The sequence below is a fragment of the Malurus melanocephalus genome, unplaced genomic scaffold (genome assembly GCF_030028575.1).
Source record: "Malurus melanocephalus ecotype Western Australia unplaced genomic scaffold, MMel_1.1 scaffold_5, whole genome shotgun sequence".
NCBI lineage: Eukaryota > Metazoa > Chordata > Aves > Passeriformes > Maluridae > Malurus > Malurus melanocephalus.
The window spans coordinates 1615988-1639793 of NW_026623237.1; the positions used below are offsets into that span (position 1 = coordinate 1615988).

The following is a 23806-nucleotide window of genomic DNA, read 5'->3' on the forward strand; positions in this document are numbered from 1 at the left end:
ATAGCTCAATATCACTGGAAGCCATAGTAAAGGTACAGGATCTGCTGGTGGCATTGTACAACACTATTTCAAAATAAGATTATTATATCTGTGCCTTAAAAAATCTTAACTGTTTCTGATGCACATGATAGAAATATTTGAAGATAAGTATTTCACTGAAAYAGAAGACTACAGAGCATGGAAGAATATTCTAGAATAATATTATCAGAAAGTTACAGAAATTTTATGGAAATATATCTGTCACATAGTGATAATTGCTAACATTTTATTTCCATTTCATCTTCGTCCCTGTGCGAGAATATGTTATTCTGATTCCAGTTGTCTGCAGTTTTACTATGTCTTATCCATTCTATAGGTTGACACGATAGATAATGACCCTTCTCTTCCAGGATTAAAAGTGAAAACAAGTGGGGAAAAAATATGAACATATATTATTAATTATTGAGGTGTAATTTCTCYTTGCATCTCTTTGAAGCAAACTGAATCTTTATTTGACCAAAAAGAAGTTGTTATTTTCATTAAGGGATAGAGTACTGAGCTGTAGGTCCTGTTAAGATTTTAGATGTCAACACTTTCAGTAGTTACAAAAAAAATTTTTACCTGTCACGTAATTTTGACATTGCTCTAATTGTCTTTTTTTCTTTATGGTTTTGATCTTTACAAGCCATACAGCTTTATGAGCATAATATTTTTCTTCTTATCTGTTGACACTGGCAAAATCTCCAAAAAAACATGGAACCATATTTTTTGACTTTGGCTTTTTACAATTCTTTTGGAGCATTTTTGCCTTTTTCAATTTTTCAGTTTTTAAAAACATATGTGAACATCTTTGAGTTTTATTCCATATTCTTTTGTTTTCTATATTGTTCCTTGGTGATCTAAAGAAAACTGACAGCTTCATTTTCAGATCTTTTTTTTTTATGTAGGGGCTCCTGATTTTGATAATCTGGTAGCCCGCTGATGATCCTTGAGTTGACAKCTGTTCTGCAACCCATCTGGGGGTGCAGGGAGAGGGTGTATGGTTTTTTCCTGGATCTCAGTGAGAAAGGCCTGACAAAAAAGGACACGATAAAATAGCTGTTTTAATAAGACAGAATAAAAAGATGAACACAGACAGCAAATAAATCTTGTGTCCTTTCAGATGCTGGGAACCCTCCTTTTCTTCAGCATTGAACTGCACTAGAAGTAGATTTTTCCGTGGAATCTTACTAGGTTTTCAAAATGTTGTTTTTTTATTATGTATATACTTTTTCTTGTTTATTTTTTTTAATACTTAATGTTTGTAAAGTCATATCTGAAGATCTTATTATATGGCCTCTGATATCTGATTTGTGCCAATATCAGCTGTAATTAGTTTGATAATCTCTTATAGTCTCTGTAATCCTTTCTAAAAACCTTTATTATTGCAACTCCAGTGTCTGACATCAATGTTTTTATTATGCTAGTTGCAATCTATCTTAATTTTTGAAATTAGTTTTTTTCTGATTGCATGCTCTGCCTGTGTATTTTTTCAGTTTCTTTTTGTGGCAACACTGTATAATTTTAAGCATCTTTTGTTGAAGTTTTTTGAAGTTATGATTTTACCAATAATCATATGATTCATTTCTTCCTTCTTTTAATGCTAGCTGAAAGTATTTTGATTGATACATATGAAGCAAAAGGTGACTAATTACATAAAACTGAAATTGTAGAGCCTCATTTTTTTCAAGAATAAAGAAAATAATTCTTTGAGTAATTTGCTCAATGAGTTTAAATGAGTTTACCTTCTCTTGTTTCAAAATTGTTTATGAGACTATCTGAATTCCCTCAATCTTTTATATTGTACTGATTTGTTGTGTAAATATTTTCAACAATTTGGCAATGCATTTTTAATGTGGGTATTTGGTTTATAATAAAACACAGTTTCCATTATGTAAACCTTCTAAGTAGTCTATTCAATCAATCAAAGTCAGCCATCTATTGGAAGAYCATCTTTTCTTTGAAAAAGAAAGTATAATTCAGAGTAGAATCACTATACTCAAGTCTTCAAAGACTATCTTAAAACTATGGCTGTCTTGTACTGGGAAATGAAACGTGAGATTCCAAGTACTTGGGCATATAACATGCTAAATATAATGTATGTACAGCTGGAGATTTGAATTTTTTCAGTAATCTCATCAATTAACCAAGAGAGCTCTTGTTAAATGGATGTGTTCCAAGTAATTTTTAATAATTCCYGATTAATTTCCAATTAATAATTGCAGTAGAGTTCTTTTGCACAGAAAKAAGTGTCCCAGAAATGTAAATGTTGTCCAGTACACCTTCTTATTAGAAACTGTTTCCATGTAAMTTTGTAGAGAATTCAACATGAAAAACAAGGATAGAAAAATTAATCTAAATGTTTGTAATMAGTAAAATTAAAAACTATCAGCAGTTTGYTTAATCTGGAGAAAAGGAGGCTTAGGTGATACCATATCACTCTCTAAAACTTCCTGAAAGGAGGGTGTAGTGAGRTGGGGGTCAGTCTCTTCTCCCAAGTAATAAGTGATAGAGCAAGGGGAAACAAGCATCAGATTGCACCAGAGAAGGTTGTATTGGATATGAAGAAAAATTTCTTCACAATAAAGATTGTCAAGTCCTGSAGCAGGCTATCCAGGGAAGTAGTTGGATCAGCGTACCTGGAAGGTAATATTGAAAAGATGTGAAGATCTGGCACTTGGGGACATGGTTTAATGGTGGACTTGGAAGTGCTGATTTAAAGTTTAGAATCAATGGTCYTAGGGATCTTCTCCTACCTTGATAACTTTGTGATTCTATTCTATGATTAACTGCAGTACTTCATTCTGACTTCCATCAGCGTTATTAGTYGCTCTGAGTTGAAAGCTGAACTGTCAAATACTGTATTCAAAATTAATTCTGTCTTAAGGGTTAATAAATCTACTTTACAATTACCCAACCATCTTTTCCTTCTGAGATGGAATAACTGATATGTATCAGTTAATAATAAAATTATCAGAATTTTTTCTCAATTTATATTTAACTTTGAAATTTCAGTTTCTTTGACAGAGCTGAAGGAAAACTTCTGGTTTTATTTTGTTGGCTATATAAATTAGTCTAATAAATATTACTCACCGTATCTGCAAATCTTATTGCTAGATTCTTATTGATTGCATAGTCAAGGAAAATAGAGCTAATAAAAAAAAAATAATTGTAGTAGGTTAGAGACAARGTTCTTTAATACAAATCTTAAGTATCTTTACAATGATTATTAATGCATAATCTTCCATCACTGTRCACTCTTTTTGTTGGTCCTCAGTTCTGCAAAGACCTCATGCTTGTCTTGTGGTAAGCTGAGTGGGTCCAGGAAGAAAAGATGAMTGAGGCCTGATGTTTTACTACTGGTTTCCAGTTGTCACTCTGCTATGCTTTTAACTGTGCTTTTTTCTCTTTACTGGAAAGAGCGTTTCTTCTACCCAAAAAGGTGAAGAAAACAACTATGAAAATTAACTTAAATTTTGCCAAGTAAAGAATCATGCTCAAATTGCCAGTTATCTTTCAGTATACAAGTTAGTTTACTGAAAACTGGCACTCTGACAGAAAAAAAATGGCATATGTAGCCTTACGGTAGCAAACTATACATTATTGTTCAGAACAGCCAGATGCCTTGTAGTCTTCTAGTGTCTGTATTTATATCTAGGAGCAAGATGGACGTTGAAATAGGATTAAATGACGACCAGTAAAATTGCTGGGGATGGTGAAAAAGRTTCTAAAGATTCCAAGCTGAAAGAGAAAGTCACACCTATGGGAATCCAGTTTCAATAGGTCTTCAAACAGTCCTTCATTTAGCCATATTTGAAAAGTTTTTTTCATAATCATGAAGGCTTTTTTTTTTTTTTTTTTTGTTTTGTGTTGTATGTGGGCAAATGGTATAGTGAACTCAAAGGAAAAAGATTTTAAAAGCTTCCACGTCTCAGAGCCATCACTCTTGTTCATTTGTGTTCATGGAAAAACTGCTTTCTGGCAAGCTCTTATGATTCTCTTGCAACTTAKGTGGAGTAAAATTATTCATATATCTTTTCTGGCATGTAAAAAGCTAGCTCCTTTTCCCTTAACTCCATCTACAACTAGATTATGTTAACTGTATTTCTTCTGTGTTTTCTATCTTATCTCAAGATTCTACTAGATCCCAATAGAATTSGGCTTTATCATACTGAAAATTGAAACTTTCACTGGAATTTTGTTTTCCTTAATTAGTGGCTGATTTATTTTATTTTTTTTTCTGTATTATTAAAACAATATAAATGTTTTTCTGCTTTGATTGGCATGGTCTTTAAGGTGTAATCTCTCTGTCTTGGAGTTCAAACTGGGAGTTGGAAAATTAATTCTCTTCACTAAGTGATGCTGGTCTGAGAGGCTGCAAGGATATACAGCATAAGAGTAGACATAAATACCTGTGTTAGGGAAGCCCCAAACGAGTGATTGAAGCAATAGGTAGTCTAGATGTAGATACAGGAAATGAGAGTCTGAACTTTCTGGCAAAATGTAAAGTTGAATAATGAAGCACTTAAAGGTCTTTAAAAAAGAAAAAAAAAAAAAAAAGGAAAAAGGTTTCATAAACAAGGATTACGTCCAGTAGCATGGTAAATACATGCTGTTGCATCTGAATTACCACCTAGGTCACCTGCATTCTCCATCAGCTGCACTGAGATTTAATAGCAAAGCTTCCAGGGCAAGGTTACCAGACTAAGCAGCCTATCCAACTTCTTTGAGCTAAGAAAAATACCGTGTGTGAAACCAAGAAKTTGTGCTTCATTTAATTAAAGTCCTAGCAGTCTGATTTTAAAAAACTCAGTATAGGTAAGGAGATACTTACGCATATAGTCAGATTATCCAATTTTTGAAGCTTATGCCCAATAGTGAAACTTGAAATTTATACACAAAACCTTTTTAGTACCTGTGTCTTTAGCTGATTCTCACCCTTCTAATGCAGATCTGGGTCCAGAAGTCAGTGGTACTCTTCCTTCTTGAAAGAGTTATGCAAAGTGATCATCCCAGCTTTTTTGATAGGAGCAATGTGATGTTTTGTTGATGATTTTTTCCCCTTAACCAGGGAGTTCCTTTGGGTATGTTTGGCATCACATTTATGTATTAGCTAACTGATTTTTTCTTCATTACCACATTGTATGCAAATGTACTACAAATTACATGGTTTGTATATGTTGTATACTTGTCTGATTGGGGGGAGTGTTTAAATCTATCAATATACAACGTTTTTTATTCTTTATTGTGCTTACAAGGTGATGATGATTCTGTAATACTAATTATAATGGAAACTATGTTAAGCATGCAAAGAATATGATTCCTTGAGACTGCCTACTTTCCAATAAGTTTGGTGCAACTCAAAAAAGAGGTTTTTTAATAGTGCATTGTTCTGTATATTTTTAGCAGTTTGTTGCTAGTGGTACTAGARTTTCTGATGCACTCTGGTCCTCCTTAAGGATGTAGGAGTCAATAAATTWAAAATGCCCAGTGAAATTTTCTTATTGCTAATTAGTAAGCAACCTATTTATCACTCTAGTCTATAATATATACTTTTCAATTCAATGTGCATAGTTGTGGGGTTTTTAGAACAATTTTGTACAATATTGATACAATTTTGCATTTGGGAGTTTTATTAATAATGTCCTTTCCTAGATGCTATGTGGAGCAGTTTCATCATAGTTCCACCTTAATTTATTTTGGTTATTTATTTCTTTGATGAATTTCAGAMATACATTACTCAATAACTAGTGTCCTGTTTTGGTACTCTGGAGRTCCAGACACTTATCTGCGATATGAAATTCTTAGTTTTTTTCAGTTATAGTACTGTAATCGATGGATTTGGGATATGATTTCAACTAAAACAATGTTTTCAAGGGTTCTAGTACCACATACAAGAAATACAATTTAGATAACTTGATTAGAGCATTTGCATTGAAACTAGATACCTTCATTCCAGTCCATGCTATATATTCCATACTATATGTACCATATGAAACTGCATCAGAAGATGCTAGGAAAAAAAGCATCCCAATACCTTGAGGTCCCAAAGATAAGGCATTCTTTTTCTGCTGCTCCACTTGTTGTGTAAGGAGTGTGTACACAGTAAGTTGGTGGTGTGAGTTTAAACTGAAATGAGTATAAATGTGTATGTTACAGCACAAAAAATGGGATGAATTACACATAATTTGAGAAATGGCATAATGTCTGAAAAAAMCACTTTTATTCTGCACTTTATGCATACTTTTCAGGTTCTGCTAAATAAAAATGATTCTTGTTAATTTTTTTTAAATCTTCAAGTCATTAAGAAACAAAATTTTTCATTAAGTTTTTTTTTTTTTTCCCTGTCAAGCTAGCTAAGGCTACTTTACAATAATATATACTGAAGATTCACTGTTTCTGTCCTTTGACTTTCACTTAAGAGTGTCTTCATGCTTCCTGGCAAGCTCAAAACTAGGGAAAGTTGGGATTTTGCTTCCATTAGCACCTTAGCAATCAGCTCTGGAGATGATGAAGAGTGTAAGAGGAAATAATYRTGATGAGGAAAAGAAAATATGTAGWTGGTCATATTTGCTGGAAGGTAAAGAAAAAGGCCCTACATCTGCTGTGTGTATGCTTTGAGTGTAAAGCATGAAATGAGCACTCAAACTTTTCAAAAACACCATTTTGACTAGGTTTCTAGAATACGTCTTCTTTTGTGAAAAAAATATCCCTGAGAATATTCCTGTGAACCATAGAAAAGTTTCGGTCAATCTTCTGTATTATGCCAAGTCTAAGTGGAATAAAAGATGTAGGCAATAATGAAAAAAATTATGCCTAACTGAATATATAATCACATAAATATATAGGACAGGAAGGCCAGCAAGCTGCTGAAGTGACATTTTAAGGTCTAGTTATTTATGTGAAAAGAAACTGAGGAAATTACAGCTGAAGCAGTTGGGCAGCCTATGGCAGTGAATGATCACAATGCTAAAAAGAATCTGTCTCAGAATTCTTTTCAAAATGGCAAAAAAGCCCCCMAAACCCTATCAGTATTCTCCAGTCTAAAACTAATCAGCTTACTGAAAAGAGAGAGATTTGTAACATTTTAAGGCATTTTTGGTAGCATGACAGAAATAAAGGATCACAAAAAACAATAAYAAGATTTAAAAAAAGTGGGGGAGGCTTTGACATTCAACAAGAAGAGTTAATGTAGCTATACTTCACTACTTACTGGAGACATCATTATGTCCAAACAGTGTTATCAATTCCCTCCCAAGTCTTAAAGAATGATGGTAAAATTTACAGTACATTACTTTCAGACAGTTCTGAACAAAGTTTAGATTTTCAGGGAAAAAAAAGGAGGGGCAAGTCTTTAGAAAAGGTCTCTAGAAAAAAAAGAAATTAGAGTTTAAGCCATTTCTTAAGTCATWGCACACACCATGGAATAATTCTTAAAGAAAAGCATAGGACCTGATACTGGATAGATTTAAAACTTGTCACTGATGATTAACAAATATCAACATATGACTGCCAAACTAAAAAGTGCAAAAAAGTATGAACAGGATAACTTTATGTAAAGATTTTTTTTTTTTAAGTTTACAAAGGGGTGTCCTGTATGGTCCAGGCCTCAAAGAAACCACAGAATTGTCACTGCCTTGAATATGAGGCAGATTGATTTAGCCTACAGTAACAGTTCTGTATGGATTAAAGATACTGCATAAGAGTGTGAGGAAAAACTGTATTCAGTAGATAGAAATGGTAATCGGATCCCACAGAGTAAAAAGTTTAAAGCTTTTTATTTCAACATTTCATAWGTTCTGGTCAAGATTCATATAGTCCTACTGTCAGGATCTGTGAAGAAATCTTCTGTGGGAGCTCCTTTTCACTTGCATCCTACAATTTTGACTTCAGATATGAGACCAACTTGACTCTTTCACCAAGGAAAATTTTACCTCTTCTTGGGCGATTTTTTTTTTACCTATATGCCAAGCAGACAAGGAGAGATTATTGAAACCTTTTCAACTATATAGAGCATGAATTAAAACCAATTTGTTTCTTACTARTGCGCCTCTTGTGAGAGAATTATTGGAATTTAACATCAAAGAAATCAGTTGATCAGTTTTCCCTGCAAAAAGGACAGATATGTTAGCAGGTTAATAAATACCTTTATCAGCAACAGCAGCAATGAAAGTAAAAAAAACTGCCATACAGTAAAATAGCTATCAGGAAAAAYTTAGAAGGCTTCCAGATTTAGTGCAATTGTCACACTGGAAAGCTTTGTGAAACTAAAGAGCAAGACTATATTCATCTGGACTGGACGGAAAGAAATAGATTAATAGATAAATATATAACCAGTTTTCACTCCTCTCCCTTTGCATCAAAGGAAATTGCTTGGCAAGCATCAGGAGAGAAATCTAAATTATATTAAGTAGTTACACTRTATTCCAGAAGAGAATAGGGGATGAAGGACCTTCCAAGAACAAAGTACCGTAAGGCAGTTTGTAACATAGGCACATTTGTCTTACTGAAACAGCTTATCTCTTCCCCAATCAAAAATAATGTTTCTGAGGTGTCAGAATGGAGTGATTCTSTATGCAGCTTATGACTTACTTCCCGTAGTGTGTCAAGGCAATAATGAGATACAGTATCTTTGTACAAAATCACGTGTCTGATTTTGCTTTCTAGTGCTTTGGAAGCATTTGTAATGTTTGCTGACCTATCAGTAGTTTCATTTGGGCGTYGTAAAATTGATTTTTCTCAATTTGACTTTTGAAGTTATGAGATGGGCTTTGATGTGTTGTCCAGATCTGTGGAATAGCCCCAGAAGCAGCTTTCAGACATTAGATGTGGCACCATTTAAAGCGTATCATGAGTGGCACATTTGAAGAAATATCTCCTTGTTTCTTTTTGAATATAAAAAGCTTTTATCTGATACATGTTGATGGAWCATGTTCTTTTGATATTGAATGCTTGTGATATGATATTAAATAAAAGGAATTAATGTGAAACTCAGGAGTGCCTACTGGGACATCTTACTATACCTCTCCTGTCATTTGAAGTTTCTCATTCAATTTTTGGTATGACTGCATAGCAAAATCAAAACATGATTGCAAAATGTATTAACCACCTAAGTCAGTTTAATCAAATCAGGATCAGGAAATTAAGACAGAGCAGGATAGGCTTTGTTGCCTTATTACTAGTCAGAGCAGATACTCTTGGGGCTACTTAGCTGAGATTTTGATTGTTAACACTTGCTAAGATTTGTAGTTCCAAATGTTTAATACTGCTACTATGTTTATTCAAAATGCTGTGGATATGTCACCAAATGCTATTATCATACTGTTGTTCTGTTGGTTGGTAGGCAACTGCCAAAATCTTGATGTTTTCTCATGGGCGATTAATGGGATTGTCTTGATGATGGAATAATCTGTTACAAGTGTAGAAACATGTAAGATACCGGTGTGTGTGCTGACTCCAAATGCACAAACTGTGGCTCATAGCTTTTGCGCCTCAGCCGGTTCATTGGGCGTCAGTTGTACCTAGGCAGTGTTGTGTCAATGCCTGTTCAGCCAAGATAAGAGCTTTATCACACTGTGAAGATGAGGACCCTGCAGATGACAGTTCTAGTAAAGCTTTTTAAGTCAACATGGCCCTGCACAGTGCTAGGTATATTATTTGGTCTTTATTCTTGCTAGCTTGAGTATTTCTTCATGGCATAGTTTAATTTATTTGACTTATTTAATGTATATTGCATTTTGCTTGAGGTTGACATTAAGTTTTGGTCACRCCTTCTGTCTCCAGTGCCAATGAATGCCAATCTTCCCCATGGCAATCTTTCCCATGGGGAAATAAGTGGATTGCCGGTGGAACTATGCTGTATTRGCCAAGTTGAACACCAGTACAAGAGGAAGACGAGACAAAGAGTCTGTCAATGGTTACACAAACATTTCCTTAATGTCATCACCTTTCCATCTCCCTGAGACAGTAGCATGCATTGGTAGACTCTATTCTGTGGGTACACTGCAATTTTATGTACATGCATTTTTTARTTTGAATGCAAAGAATGATAACTTATTATTTTATTTCTGAAAATTTCATTCTTCAAGGTGATAATGTGGCATTATATTTTCAAGGAAGACTGAGCTTTTTTTTGGGTAGGACAGTTTAGTGGTCAYATAACTTTTGGTCCCTATAGCTTCAAAAATCAATTTAATGAAATATTTTTGCGAGGAGAAAGCGTAAAAGGCTAGGGTTAAATTCCAATTTTCCTGTAAGAGTCTTGGCTGACAAAAAAATRGAAGTTATTTCTTTCTTCTAAATGCATTAACCTGGGTTAATTTACAAAWTGTATATTTAACAATTAAATTTAATTACAATTTCACTTGTCCTTTCTTTTATRTAATACATGAATTGTTATATAAGAACAGTACGATCTCAGTCCAGTTTTGGTTTGGCTTAAATTGCTCATGAAAGTAGTATTTGTTTTCACAAAAATCACCAGCTGTCCTATGCAGACATGTTTAGGTCCCTGAGTATGCATAGAGTTTGACACTCAGAAAATGTACAAAATTCAGTCTTCAAATATTAATCACTGTTTAAACTTGGTTTTAAATAATTTTTCTTAGTAATTTTCCTAATGTACCATCACTGAAAACTCTTAGAATGCAGCCTGGTAAAATGGCTTTAAATGCTCATAAGTCAATTAAAGAAATATGGTCTTTCTCTCTTTTTTGCTTAATGGCTTGTATCTTTTGTCTTGTCACACAGTTCAATGGCATAGAATTACAATAARTTACTTTTGCAATTATCAAACTCTTCAGCTTCTCTTTGGCATTCAACGAACCTCAGAACCTGTTTATTGCTTCATATACTTCACCATCATGAATATTAGCCTTTAATCAACTGGAACTCYAATCTTAATCTCACTATATTGCAGTGAAACATTTTATTAGGCTGAAGAAGATAGTATTTGTTACTATTTTTCCAATAAATGGAATACTTTCAGAGTGACCTTTTTAATCAGTAATTATAACAATATAAAATGTAAGAAGGGAAAACCTATTATACCAAGRAAAGCATTGTCTCATTACTTTTTATGTATTTTACTTAGCAACATAAAATCACTGAGAAGCTTCAGCTGAGAGACATCTATAGAGATCATGTGGTTCAGGCTTAGATCAGGAATTGCAAAAAAGTAAAAGAGGAAATTAYACACATAAACTTTTCATCAGGCAGACTGTGCACAGCTAGAATAACCCAAAGAGGTGTCTGCATTAGGGAACAGTGCTCCATGATGATCTCCATAGTAATCACGATTAGAAGGAAAAGAAACTGTCTGCAAAAGGTAAGCAGTRCTGGCTCAATGACTCCACTCTTGCAGAGGTCTCATAACGTAGGTTTGTCAGATACAAATGAAACAAGTTGTCTTCATGAAATAAAGAAGAGCAACAACACTCTTCAGTCATGCAACATCACCATGTCTTCTCTGCTGGAGCAGTTCCGCTGTCTTCCTGATTGCTGATATTTCTTTGTTCTAGACAGAGCTTATGCTTATTCCTGTCTTAATMATTTCATTGCTTCAAAGTCAGTTGCCCTTCAGGTTTTTAAAGGTCTCTACCTATTGCAGACCAATCTGACAAGAAAAGCATCTTTAAGACAACGGGGAAAATAACARCTCTCTCTCTTGAGACTATTTTCAAGTATTCAGTATACTGCTACTTCTCCAGCTATACACAGTACTTCGGCTGTGTTATGATCTGATTATTAAAGGTTCTTAGAAATACCTCTGCCTGAATTAAGGTGCAGACGAGACCATGTGCCAGTCAATAGTATGATTTCTATTTGTTGGTAAATATGAGATAGAGAGAGAAGAGAAAGAGACAAAAGAGAAATAGAAAATAGATGGGGGGAACAGAAAAGAGGTGACAGAGAMAAAGTAAAGAAAATATCACCATCCGTGGATCCCAACRATGTTGCATTGATCCTCTCCAGCCAATCTTCTTGGCAGTGATGGTGCCCCTGGAAAGCACAGAATGCCATGGGTTAATATATGCTCAGGCCAGGTAGCAATGTCCAGGCATGTCCCCCCGGGGGAGGGGGCAGTCTCCTGCAGCAGACTCTGGATCTGTTGCATCACTCGCAGTCCTGTGGTGCAAGTGTTATGGGAAGCACTTTGGGGGTCTTTRATGGATTATGACATCSCCTCAGCTGCATCTCTTAGGAATGTCCCATGGATGYGGMMTATGGGGCTGGGGGTTCCACCGCTGGGCCAGTTTGTGTAAGGGAGRATGGGTTCACTGCCTCTGGCCAGAGGTCACACATGAAACCTCCTCCCCRTGCCCCCTGTTTTGGGGTGGAGAGTCTGTGTAAACGTGGCTTCTGTGGGCTGGGGTCTCCCCCACCCCATATGTAGCCAGGGAAGAATCGCTGCCGCATTTGGCTCTCTTGTGGATGCATGCCTTTTCCTCAGCCTCATTTGTTTCTCTCTAGGCTGAGATGATTGAACAACAGTGTCTTATCTCTGCARCTTAACTTACAGTCCAAAGTCACAGTTAGGTGTCTTCAGGGAGGCTTCTTTGGTWGTAGTGTCTTTATACAGTTTTTGTTATAATGAGCAAAACTTTATGTYAACGTTTGAGGCATGAACTATTTCAGTCTCTGACAGGTGGTTATACAGTACAAGATGTGTTAGGAGGGTAAAACATCCATATTGAAGTGGAGACAAAAATGGCATGTAATATTGAAATGAGAGATGTGATAATATRTGAAAGTTATTAATGGAACTTGTTAATTTTTGGTTTTAGGAATAGCCTTATGTAATATTTTCATTGGAAAAAAAAACAGGATTGTATAATGAAATTTATAGTTTGCATAATGTTTGGAGTTATTAAAATGTGAAGATCATGGTATGACACAGAAGTGGAAGCCCTTGAGAACTAGTATAATAGAAATGGAATTAAATATTATAGTACAAAGTATAAAATAATGCACTTAAAACTAATGACAAGAAATTTTATTATTAACATTGAGCTCATCATCTGGAAAAGATAGTTGCTGTGGCAATTAATCAGTGGATAATTGTGARATCCCATTGTGGTGTGGCCATGAGAGACTAAATGTAAGGCTGAGAGATCCAACTGTATCACATGAAAAATAATACTCAATGTATTTATAATTACTGATAATAAGGATTTAGTAAACCTGAATGGATTTCCTTTTCATCACCTTTTCCARTCACCATTTGACTGTACAGAAGCTTTTAGTATTTCCAATACTGACTTTTGGTMAGGAGTTCCATACATCCACTATTTACTGCATGAATACATAACTACTTTTGTTTGTTCCAGACTTCTTACTGAATAGGGGTTTCTTTYCGTGTTTTTATTGAAGGAGATAGTGGAAAATCTGTCCTTATATATCTTCTCTACAATGTCATGATTTTATAGCTGTTTATTTTTTTGCTTCTCAGTAATAATTTYCCCCCCCTATTCTGTTCTTGTGAAAGCCATTCTGTACCCTCAGTCATTATCCTCTTCTGAACCTTTTCTAATTTTACCATACCTTTTTTTGAGGTGGCAGATCAGAGTACATATAGTACTTTATATGGAATTTCTAACCATTCATGTAAGAACAATGCACAACAGAATGGGTTTGATAGTCAAGATACTTTTAGTCCTTCTAGCATCTTTGTTCCTTGATGAAGAATAAGAAGAAATTGAATTAAACATTTTTTCTAGAAAATTTGTGAAGGTGCAGTAAGAAAAGGCTCATAGAAAATGTATGAACATGTGTTGGAAAGAAAATGTTTGGTATCAGAGAAGATATAATTTGGGATTGCATTAGCTATCTCTAATTATGATAATCTGCTAGAAATAATTCAGATTGTATCTCAAGTAATCAAGATAACATATTCTTTATCAATAATTTAAGTTAAAATCTAACAGTAATCTCTAATATTGTGCAGAAARTAATGTTTTTAAGGAGGTATGAAAGACCTGTTTGTGAAAAGCATACAGAACAGAGGTGCTTTTCTAGTGGCCTCAAACTGCAGTGACTCTGAGATTTGCCTCAAATAAAAAAAAAATAAATTAAAAAAAAAAAAAAAAAATTAAAAAAAAAAAAAAGCAAAAAAACAACCCACAAAAAAAAAAGTGAAAGTACTAATACTGGTGCCATAGAACAAATTGTTGCTCTTGAGAACAGCAAGTGGAGGTTTATTTACATGGGTTAGAAATGCTTTTCCTGCAGTATTACTCTCAACTGCTGCAGATATGTTTACTAAGCAAAGTTACAGCTGTGCATATCAAATCTATTTTCACTGGACATGGTCTATCAGTGACAGCAATATGCAACAATAGGTCCCAGTTAAGTAGCTCTTGTTGAAGCAATTTGGAGGAAATTGCAGTGTAGGCATATCACTAGTGGACCCCTCTACCTCAGCCAGTGGAAAATTATGTGAAAGTACYTTGGAGAAAAAAGTGCTAAGTCAAATTTATATCAGAGTTGAATTACAGAATAGCACATATGAAAGAAAGTATGTTATAAGTTTGCATTCTGTTCACTGGAAAGCTGAGTTTCTGTATTGTTAGATACTGATGTAAGGGTCACTGAAGACAAATAGAACAATKCAAAATATGTATATGGATATGGTTTATGGTCATTGAAGCTCTCACTTCTTTTTGAAAATGATGCATTCTATTAAATCATAAATGCATTTTTGACAAAAGAGATATGAAAAGAGTTGTAGGAAGTGCTTATCCCAGWTACACAACTGTAGAGTTTCTCTGCAAAGAATCAGTTGTCAAGGACACTTTAGGTTAGTTTAGCTCTTAGACTCTTTTACCATTGGAGATGAGCTTTATTAATCAGCTTAAACAGTAGATTTCTTACAAGTATTTGAAATTCTGTTATCATAGTGCCAGTTGTTAGTTGCTGTTTCTGCCATRTTTGTCTGAGAGAAAGATTCCAGCATGAGCATTTTGGAATTGGACTGTCATTCAGACTATGCCATATGCTAAACCACAAATAGCTCAGATATGGAACTGAGTGGAGCTAAATCAAATTTCCTCATAGGCAGAGAGGTCTGAGCAAAGACCTYCATTCTTTCCCATGCTTCAGCCATCAATACCAAAGGACTGGAAGTCATATGAAAGCCAAATCCATAGCATTTGGGGAAGGGAGATTATCTAAAGAGATTATCTAATCTCATTACCTAATAACAGGGAAGGAAGGTGGGAGGTACGARTAGTAATATTAGCTGGAAATAAGTCAAATCACTTCTAGAAAGAAACAAACAGCAAAATATTTCATTTTCCAACAACTTGTACTATGCAATGTCAATGCCTTCCTGGTGTTTTATTTTTACTTTAAAATGCAGTGATAATGGAGAGATCTACTTTGAAATATAACCAGTTTTTATGGGACAATCTGAAAGTGGCAAATAAAAGCAGTTAACAAAACCTATAGATCATTACCAAAGTATACTTTCAAAGAAGTAAAGTATAGCAGGTAAAGAAGAAAGCAAGCTATTATTTGGGAGATCAATATTATTCTTCTTTTATATCTGTTTCTATGTTAAGCCAGGCTTTAGGGKTTTTTTTCTAAAAATATGTTACCACTAAACTGTGGGGTGGTTTTGTTTTGTTTGACTTTTTTTTAAGGTAAGAGGGCCCCCACCTGCAGGATCAATAAAACAAAGAGCACCAAAACGCACAGCTTTTCGCAAGTTTTATGACAGAGGAGACTTTCCAATCGCTGTTCAGCATGAGCCTGTAGCAAACAAAATCGCCTGGAAGGTAAGTCCTGGCACAGCTGTGACAACCAGCTGAGCTTATTGAAGTGACATCTCTCATTGTCAAACAAAGTTAGCTTGCAAGTAAACACACTGAAATAATTTCTTAGCAAACGGAAGATGGTGGGAAAGTCATTAGAGAAAGGCCCCTGAGTCAGCTGTCTGCCTTGGCTAGCAATTAAATTATATGCTACAAAAGGGAAGATAACAGAGTTGCTTTGCCTTAGAGAATTGTCTCCTGTCCAATTCATCTCTATTTTTATGAGGACCTAGCAATGCAGCCTGTTTCAGGCAGTCCATCAAATAGTACAAGTGGCTGGATACAGTGAGCAGCAGCCATTTATCTCCCCCAAATTTCACCTTCCTGCAGGACACTTCCAAATAGAAGCTTTAATTACCTAAATGGATAGGTCAAGATTGCCTGCTCCCTGAAAATGCAGAGCAGAATACAAACSAAGGCAGATTCTCATTCCACGGCTGTACTCTCAGTCTCCAGCATATGTCAGACAGCGTAATCACTGCCATACGTGCCTCTGTTACAGGCTGACCTCCACTGCTGAAACCATTACAGCTCCGACATTTCTCTGACAAAAGGTTAATTGGCTTCAAAATAAATGTATCGCCTAATGACTCCATTCTAATGCGGCTGTGTTTCTCTCTAAAATGCTTGGTGATGTTATTTGTAAAACTTGCCAATCTTCTAAGTAACTACTGCAGACTTTTAAATTTAATTTTAAAAATGAATGCTGATCTTTARCCTGCTCATACTATTTAATTATATTGGTTATCATGAATTACTTTATTTTTTGTCTTATTTATTGGACTAGAATAAGATTTTTCTGGAAGCAGCGATAGTTACAGAAAATTAACCAGATATGCTTGAACAAAATGTGTCAGATTTTTTGAATGTTTTAAATGGTTCATGTCAAAAACATGAGACCAAATTTAAATGTAAAGCTATGTTAAGTCAACACTAAAAGGAGGGATTTTGCAATTCTATAGCTGATTCTGCTTGTAATGAAGCCAACGGGATTAGSCCTGTAATGTGGTAAGTAGTACTGTATTTGATAGTAACTAAATTTTTAGGGTAGCTCTTTCGCTTATTGAAATACAGAAGAAAGAGTTGTGCTACTGTTTTGTTGCCTATAGCAGTGCTGAATCAGCACAAAGAACAAGTTATAGTTCTTGCAGCAAAGGGAGTCTCTATCCCAAAAGTCTTTACCCATAATTGGGATGAGATTCCACTGCAGCTGGGCTTTAGGCAACACTCAAAATTCCCTTGCTGGACTAAAACTCACAGGTTTACTACTTAAGTCTGCACTCCAATCTTTCATCACCAGGTAAGACTCAAAGGTGATTTTCAAGCAACTGCAAAAAATATGCACAATTTAGTTTTTATGTTGCAGCTTTATAATTTTAATTTCTCAAAATCGAACTGAGAAGTACAGAAATACTACTGGACTGGCATTCCACTAGATGATGCTAGTGACTGCTTAGTTGACTTAGGACACGAGGAAATTAAATGAAGCTGCATAAAGGATTCAGATGGGACTTTAGGAAAAGGGTTTTCATTGAGAGGGTGGTTGGTCACTGGAGCTGATTCCCTAGGGAAGTGGTTACAGCACCAAACCTGTTAGTTTCTGGATAATGCTCTCAGTCATATGATTTGGATTTAGGCAGTCCTATGAGTAGAAAGGAATTGTATTTGATGATTATTATGGGTCACTTCAAACTCGCTGACTTATCTTGCAACTACAGATGAATGCTAAAGTGTTTGACTCCTGTATCTGACAGTTTTAATTCAAAGACACTCATACGACTTTGAACAGTCACAACAGCAGAGTCTCAAGTCAAAGATCCAGCATGTATTTTTTTCTTAATACAACTTGCAGTCTTACAGACATGATGTCCAACTATTGCAGTAAAACACTGCATTCTAGCTGGTGCAATGTAGGAGTGACATGTCATGCAAGGGTTGTTTTTGCTATTCTGTTAATCCTTTCTTTTGGGACAAAGTATCAGAATTTCAGCATGAATGCAGGTAAGAAGCACAGTAGCAAACTATTCCATTCCTACATTAGTACGTTTTCAGATCCAACCTTATTTCCCTTATTCCATGCCACTCTATTCAGTCACAAATCAATCCAGACAGAGGTAGTGGAGTTCCTTGGGGCTATTGTTTAATTTGATATGCAATTGTCATTGATTATTGTGCAGTTTAAGTAGATGAAGCAGGCAAACCAGCATTTTCCAATTCAAACTTTACATCAGATACCTTCTGAAGCCTTAGAGGCTGCCCAGCGCTGCAAAAGGGTGAGAATATTATTCATCATTAGTTGATATTTAAAGGTACAGATAAATTAAAGTCTGTATTTTTCACTTGTTTTAAGGACATAGTTGCACTATCCAACAGACATCTAATGGTGAATTTTCATCAGTTCATCATATTTATTGTATATGTGATTAAAGAAGTTAAATTTTTATCAATGTATTTTACTAAATACTGCTTAAATTCATGACAATTGAAAAGATTTTTTACTAATGAAATGTGTCTGGGAAAATGCCCTATAAAAGCTYGGCTGAACTATACTTATTTGCATGAGTCATGATTGAGTGGAAGAATAAGAAGGAGAAATAAATGGTAACTGTGACATTTTAGCCCTGCTATAATTGCACAATATCAATGTTTTATTTTGAGAGGGTTTTTTTCCTCTGTTTAGTTATAATGTATATCATGGTTCATTKCATTCTTGTTAGTTTTTCTACCAAGTGGTGCATGAGAGAAAATGCAGGAGGGTATTGGAAATCTGATTTTTTACTGACAAAGAAAAATACTACAGGATTTTGTTCTTTCCTTGTTCTTTCCTGTGCAAATACACAGCTGTATTTTATTTGTTTCTTTGTTTTTATAATTACTGGAACAAAACTGTTACTGTCAGACATTAATTTCTGAAAAACTCTTTGAACACTTGTTCATTATATTGTAATTCTGTGGACAGAATACAGTAATTTTCAACCAGAACAGGAGAATCTGAAATGGTTTAATATGAATTGTGTTAATAAGTACCAAAAAACACACACRAATGACCCTTGATATTGTGATAGTTCTGCATATCTCCAATTTTAAGCCCACTGTTGATTTTCTGTAAGGTTTCTCTACATATAACTATGTTGTAGACCTAGATAAAACATAAATTTAAACTTCAGGAACTATGTAGAACTATTTCTGAGTAACTGCATGTGTTAAATATTTTATTATGAAATAACAGTGTTTAGTTGTCGTTGCTTAGCTTAATTATTTCCAGAATGCAATAAATTTACAAAGAGGTATTTTTGCACCAAATTAATCCTGAGCATAAACAAGATGCATATAAACCATGGTGTTTATCGTGATGTCTTTTTTTTTTTTTTTTTTTAAAGGGACCCAAGTAAATTAGAGTTCACCATAACACCATTATAGCAAGATGTGTGTTCTTTGTGAATTCTCTAAATCTTTAAGACAGGCATCACTTTGAAAATTTCAGTAATGCTGTCATTCTGGTTTTACTATTGTTGCAAATTCAAATAAACCTGTTTCAACCTAATGGAAAAAAAATAATATACATTTACAACATGTTGTAAACAAAAACAGGAAATCTAACTTGATTTTAAAGAATGCCATCCAAAGGAAAAAAAGAGGATCAAAAAGACTCTGATAATTCCAAAAAAATTATGTGGCTATAGAGGATATAATCACATTTATTTCTAAAAGGAGAAGWCATGACTGCCTTGGGGCTCCTAATATTTGTTTTCAAACCTGAGAAAAGTCCTTTTGTCTTTTTCAAAAAGTGAATATAGAGAATGAGTTGTTAATTATGTCTGTAAAAACATGGTATAAMTCACTACACAAGTTTCTGGCTTTGATTGTAATTAAACTAAAAAAATAATTTCAAAATTAATTCCATGCTTTTTGTCCCATTCAGTGATGTGCTAGCAGCCAGTGAATTCTTTGCTAAATGATGTACACTCAGTGTAACATTTTTATATCTCATTTAAAGCCTTTGTTTTTATCAATCCTCAGTGATAAATAGAACTGTATTATATATCAGTATCTTGAAATTTCTCCAAATATTTAATGCTTATATTTATTTTATAAAGTAGTTTTAAGATGTGGAATAAACAACTTCTTTGGTAGAGTTATTGTACTAATGTTCAAGGGTCTTTCCAAATATGAAGYATTTGATTTTGTCCACTAAGACAGAATAAATAATAATGGTATGATTTGAAAATGTATTTCTAATGTGTATTAAACATAAAACTTGGTAACATAAATTGTTGTTAATTTGAATTAAATAACACTAGAAAGTGATCTTTATATGAAAAGAATGTACTAAAATATTTATAAGTCTTTTGACTACTTTTGTGGGATCCCACAGTTCTTTTTCATCTTATGTATATTACAATTTTATTTCAAAATGTATTAATACATTCTTTTGCACAATCTCATACCAAGCTATGAATAATAAAAGCTCATCATTCAGGTCTGAAAAGGACTTCCATTTTTAAATATACGATACTGAATTAAAAAAGGTCAGAAAGCAATTAAACCTTTGACTAAGAAAGTTGATAAAACCAAGAAAGTATTTCTGAATTATAAAGTATATGTTTGAAATGCAGTCTCTCTGTATCATGCAGAAAGCCATCAGAACATTTGAAAAATTATTTTTTAGGGAGTGGAGTTAATTATGCAAGTCATTATGAAGGGGTAAAAAGCTTCTATTCTTCAAAAGAATTGTAGCAATTTCAAAGAAATGAATACCAAATTCAAAAACTCAAACTTTTTAAGCAAAATGTCAACAYGAACATGATTACCATCTTTTGGGGTTTATGAGGTTTTTTTGGAGTRTCTGTGTTCACTAAGGATATTACTTTTGCCATTTTAGTTTCTCTTCATCTCCTCTTTTGTACACAGTTAATTTTTTTTTTTTTTCAGGAACTAGTATAAGCTATGGTAGCAAAATTATTTCTTTGTGATAGAAACTAAATGCAGTGGTGAAAAAAGTCATCATCWATGACTTCAACATCATGAATTTGGAATGTCCATACACTTTCTCCTTACAGCTACTACTGAAGGTTGTTTTTAATAGTAGGGACTACAAATAATTTGAACATTCCATAGAACTACAGTTTCTGTTAATATGTTGTATACTAGTTTACACAGAATTCTGAACTGCTGTGATTAAGCTGGTACCTATATCCAGCACTAAGAAAAAAAAAATCATTTCATGTGTTGGTGGTTTTGGTTTTGTGTTGGTTGGTTGGTTTAGGTTCTGTACTTTGTTTTGGGATTTTTCTCTATAAAATAATTAGGTTTTAATTTTTTTTCTTTTCCTGGAAGTGTAGTCTTTTTTGCTTGTTTGAGGGATAAGTTTTACAAGAGAGAAAAAATGGCTTTTTAATATCAACAGTATAGTTGAAGGGGAGACAAGTTTTCAGTTTTGGAGCTTTCAATTAATGTCTTGTATTTTTCATTTTTGTGTCTTTGTTTTGCCATTAAACCACGTGAATAAATACTCTGTTATTCACTATGTAGCAWTAAGTAAACTTAGGTAAGAATTTCCAAAGTTCAAATCCCCAAACAAATTAAAAGTAATTGGATGGAGCTCCTTTACCCTACAGAATGACCCCATTATTATACTGTCATCTGGCAATTTTTGTAATTCAAGAAGTTGAGGGGTTTTAAGCTTCTTGTCATCTCAGGGGGAGGTTCAACTTCACCTCTTCTACTCTYTGTTTCTAAAGCATACTTGACAATGGCACTGACACTTATCAGAGCCCTCTGTGAGTATATTTATCTCAGTAACTCAGGAAAAGAAGGTGGGYATGTTTTTTTCTTGATAAGCGACATATTCATAGTCCTGGAAATTTTGATTACWCAACAGTCCATGAGTGCTAATAATGTGTGTTGTTCGAAACAAACAGTAGTGAAGTACAGTGAAAAATATGACAGTTGAGGGATTTCAAAACTTTTTCTTTCAGCAGTGATGAACTGTTAGATTYGTTTAGCTGTTCATGGAATTGCAGCCTCAGATACCTGAAAGCAAAGGGAACAATCTGTTGTGAAAAATAATACTTTTGTAAAATTTATTTTCAGATATGGACATTTTTTTCAGCTTCCATTTTTTGTTGAACTGTATTTAATATCTTCTTAATAAAAGATGTTGAGAGGACACTGTAAGAAAACTTGTAAMTCCCCCACAAGTGTTGTCATGCAGAATGAAAGCTTTTTGCAAGATTACATAGAAAGAAGAGYGATCATGTATCATGCATAGACACAGTCAGTACAGCACAGAGTGCTGTTAGTTTATATTTTATTTAATGCCCTTGTTAGTGTTTTAAGCAGCAGTTCAGTTTTCTGCTGCGATTGACCTCTGTTTATCTTTCCCAGGAGGTTTCCTATTTAAAAATCATCCCATGATCCTTTATAAGCTTGTCTCCAATACAAGCAGGTTGGTATAACAGAAAATTGCAGTGTGGCTTCAAGAAAAGGCAACTGAAAGCAAGAATTTATTAAACCAGAAATAATACATAATAATTTAGAGAAGCTAGAAGTATGAACTGAGATAAAGAAGTAAAATCTTGGAGAAGCAAATTTGAAATGGAGCCTGTGGGAAAAACTCCACAATTGTATTAACATATATAGTGTAAAGGAATAGTTTGGATTTTTTTTTTTTTTTAAGAAAAGAAAAACCTCAGTTTTCTATGGAGACAGTAATAGAGCAAAGTTTGTGGCATGGTAGCAAGAAAGAGGTATTCGGCTTTAAACTAAAAATAACAATAGCTCTGTTGCATCTTCTTAAATTGGACATTATTAATAATCTGTATACGATGGCTTACTGAAGCAAGCACAAGTGAAGACTGTGCATAAACAGTCATGTTTAGGCAAATGTCATTCATCATTTTTTGTGACTGTGATATTAGTACCCAATTAATCACAATCAAAAGTGTTGACTTGGCTGATGCGCATGTGACTTTTTCTTAGAGATTGTTAAAAAATTATCTTCACATGACTGTTCTAGTTGTGTTTTTTTTTAATACATAATACTAAGAAATAGGCACATATTAATGACTATGACCTGGTTTTCATTTATGTGAAAATTGCTTTAAATTTCTTGAGCAGTGTTATGTAGTACTATACATATTCCCACTCTATGACCCTAGGTGATACAAAGAGAGAATAAATGSAATATATTTTCTAACAAATAAAACAACAAAATTTCCATTGGCTGCAATAGAATGGGATCCTTATTGCCAGATGTAAATATCATTCATCATCTTGTCCCTTCTTGTCCCTATGATATTACAGATTTTCCTACGGTCTGAATTTTTAGTYGATAATGGTCGCAGGAATCCAKTTTTGAACAACTGTCAYAGAGTCATAGAATCATGGAATCATGGAATTCTAGGTTGCAAGGGGACCTCAATGATMCAACCAAGAAAGGTCCAACCTTTCTTGGCAAAAGCATGCTCTAGCCAAGATGGCCCAGCAGCCTATCCATGTATAAATTATAAAGGCTAAGATAATWTGGATTTTTCAGCCTGGAAAACAGGAGGCTTCAGGATGATCTAATTGTAACCTTTTAGTATGTGGGAGCCTAMAAGAGAGATRGAGAGAAATTTTACAAGGGCATRTAGTGACCGGACAAGGGGGAATGGCTKTAAACGGACAGAGAGTAATATGGAATTAGATATTGGGAAGAAATTCTTTACTGTGGGGCTRATGAAGAACTACAACAGGTTGTCCAGAGAATTTGTRGTTGACCTATCCCTGGAGGTGTTCAAGACCAGACTGTGTGGGGCTCTGAGCAACCTATGTTGTGATCTGATGGAAGRTGTCCCTGCCCATAGTGAAGGGGTTCAGATCAGGTGATCTTTAAGGTYACTTCCAGCATAGGCCATTCCATAATTCTATKATAATGTCCCAAATTAGGAAAGTTCTAGAATTTACGATCATCCTTTTTAACAMCTGCCAATTCA

General features: G+C 34.3%; 1 protein-coding gene across 1 annotated transcript in view; it reads left to right on the forward strand.

Moving 5' to 3' along the window:
• PACRG (parkin coregulated) overlaps positions 1-23806 on the forward strand; it is a 202353-nt gene that overhangs the window by 30646 nt on the left and 147901 nt on the right. The window contains exon 2 of the mRNA XM_057370424.1: positions 15660-15794. Coding sequence (XP_057226407.1) covers positions 15660-15794 — 135 coding nt within the window. The remainder of the gene's footprint in view (positions 1-15659; positions 15795-23806) is intronic.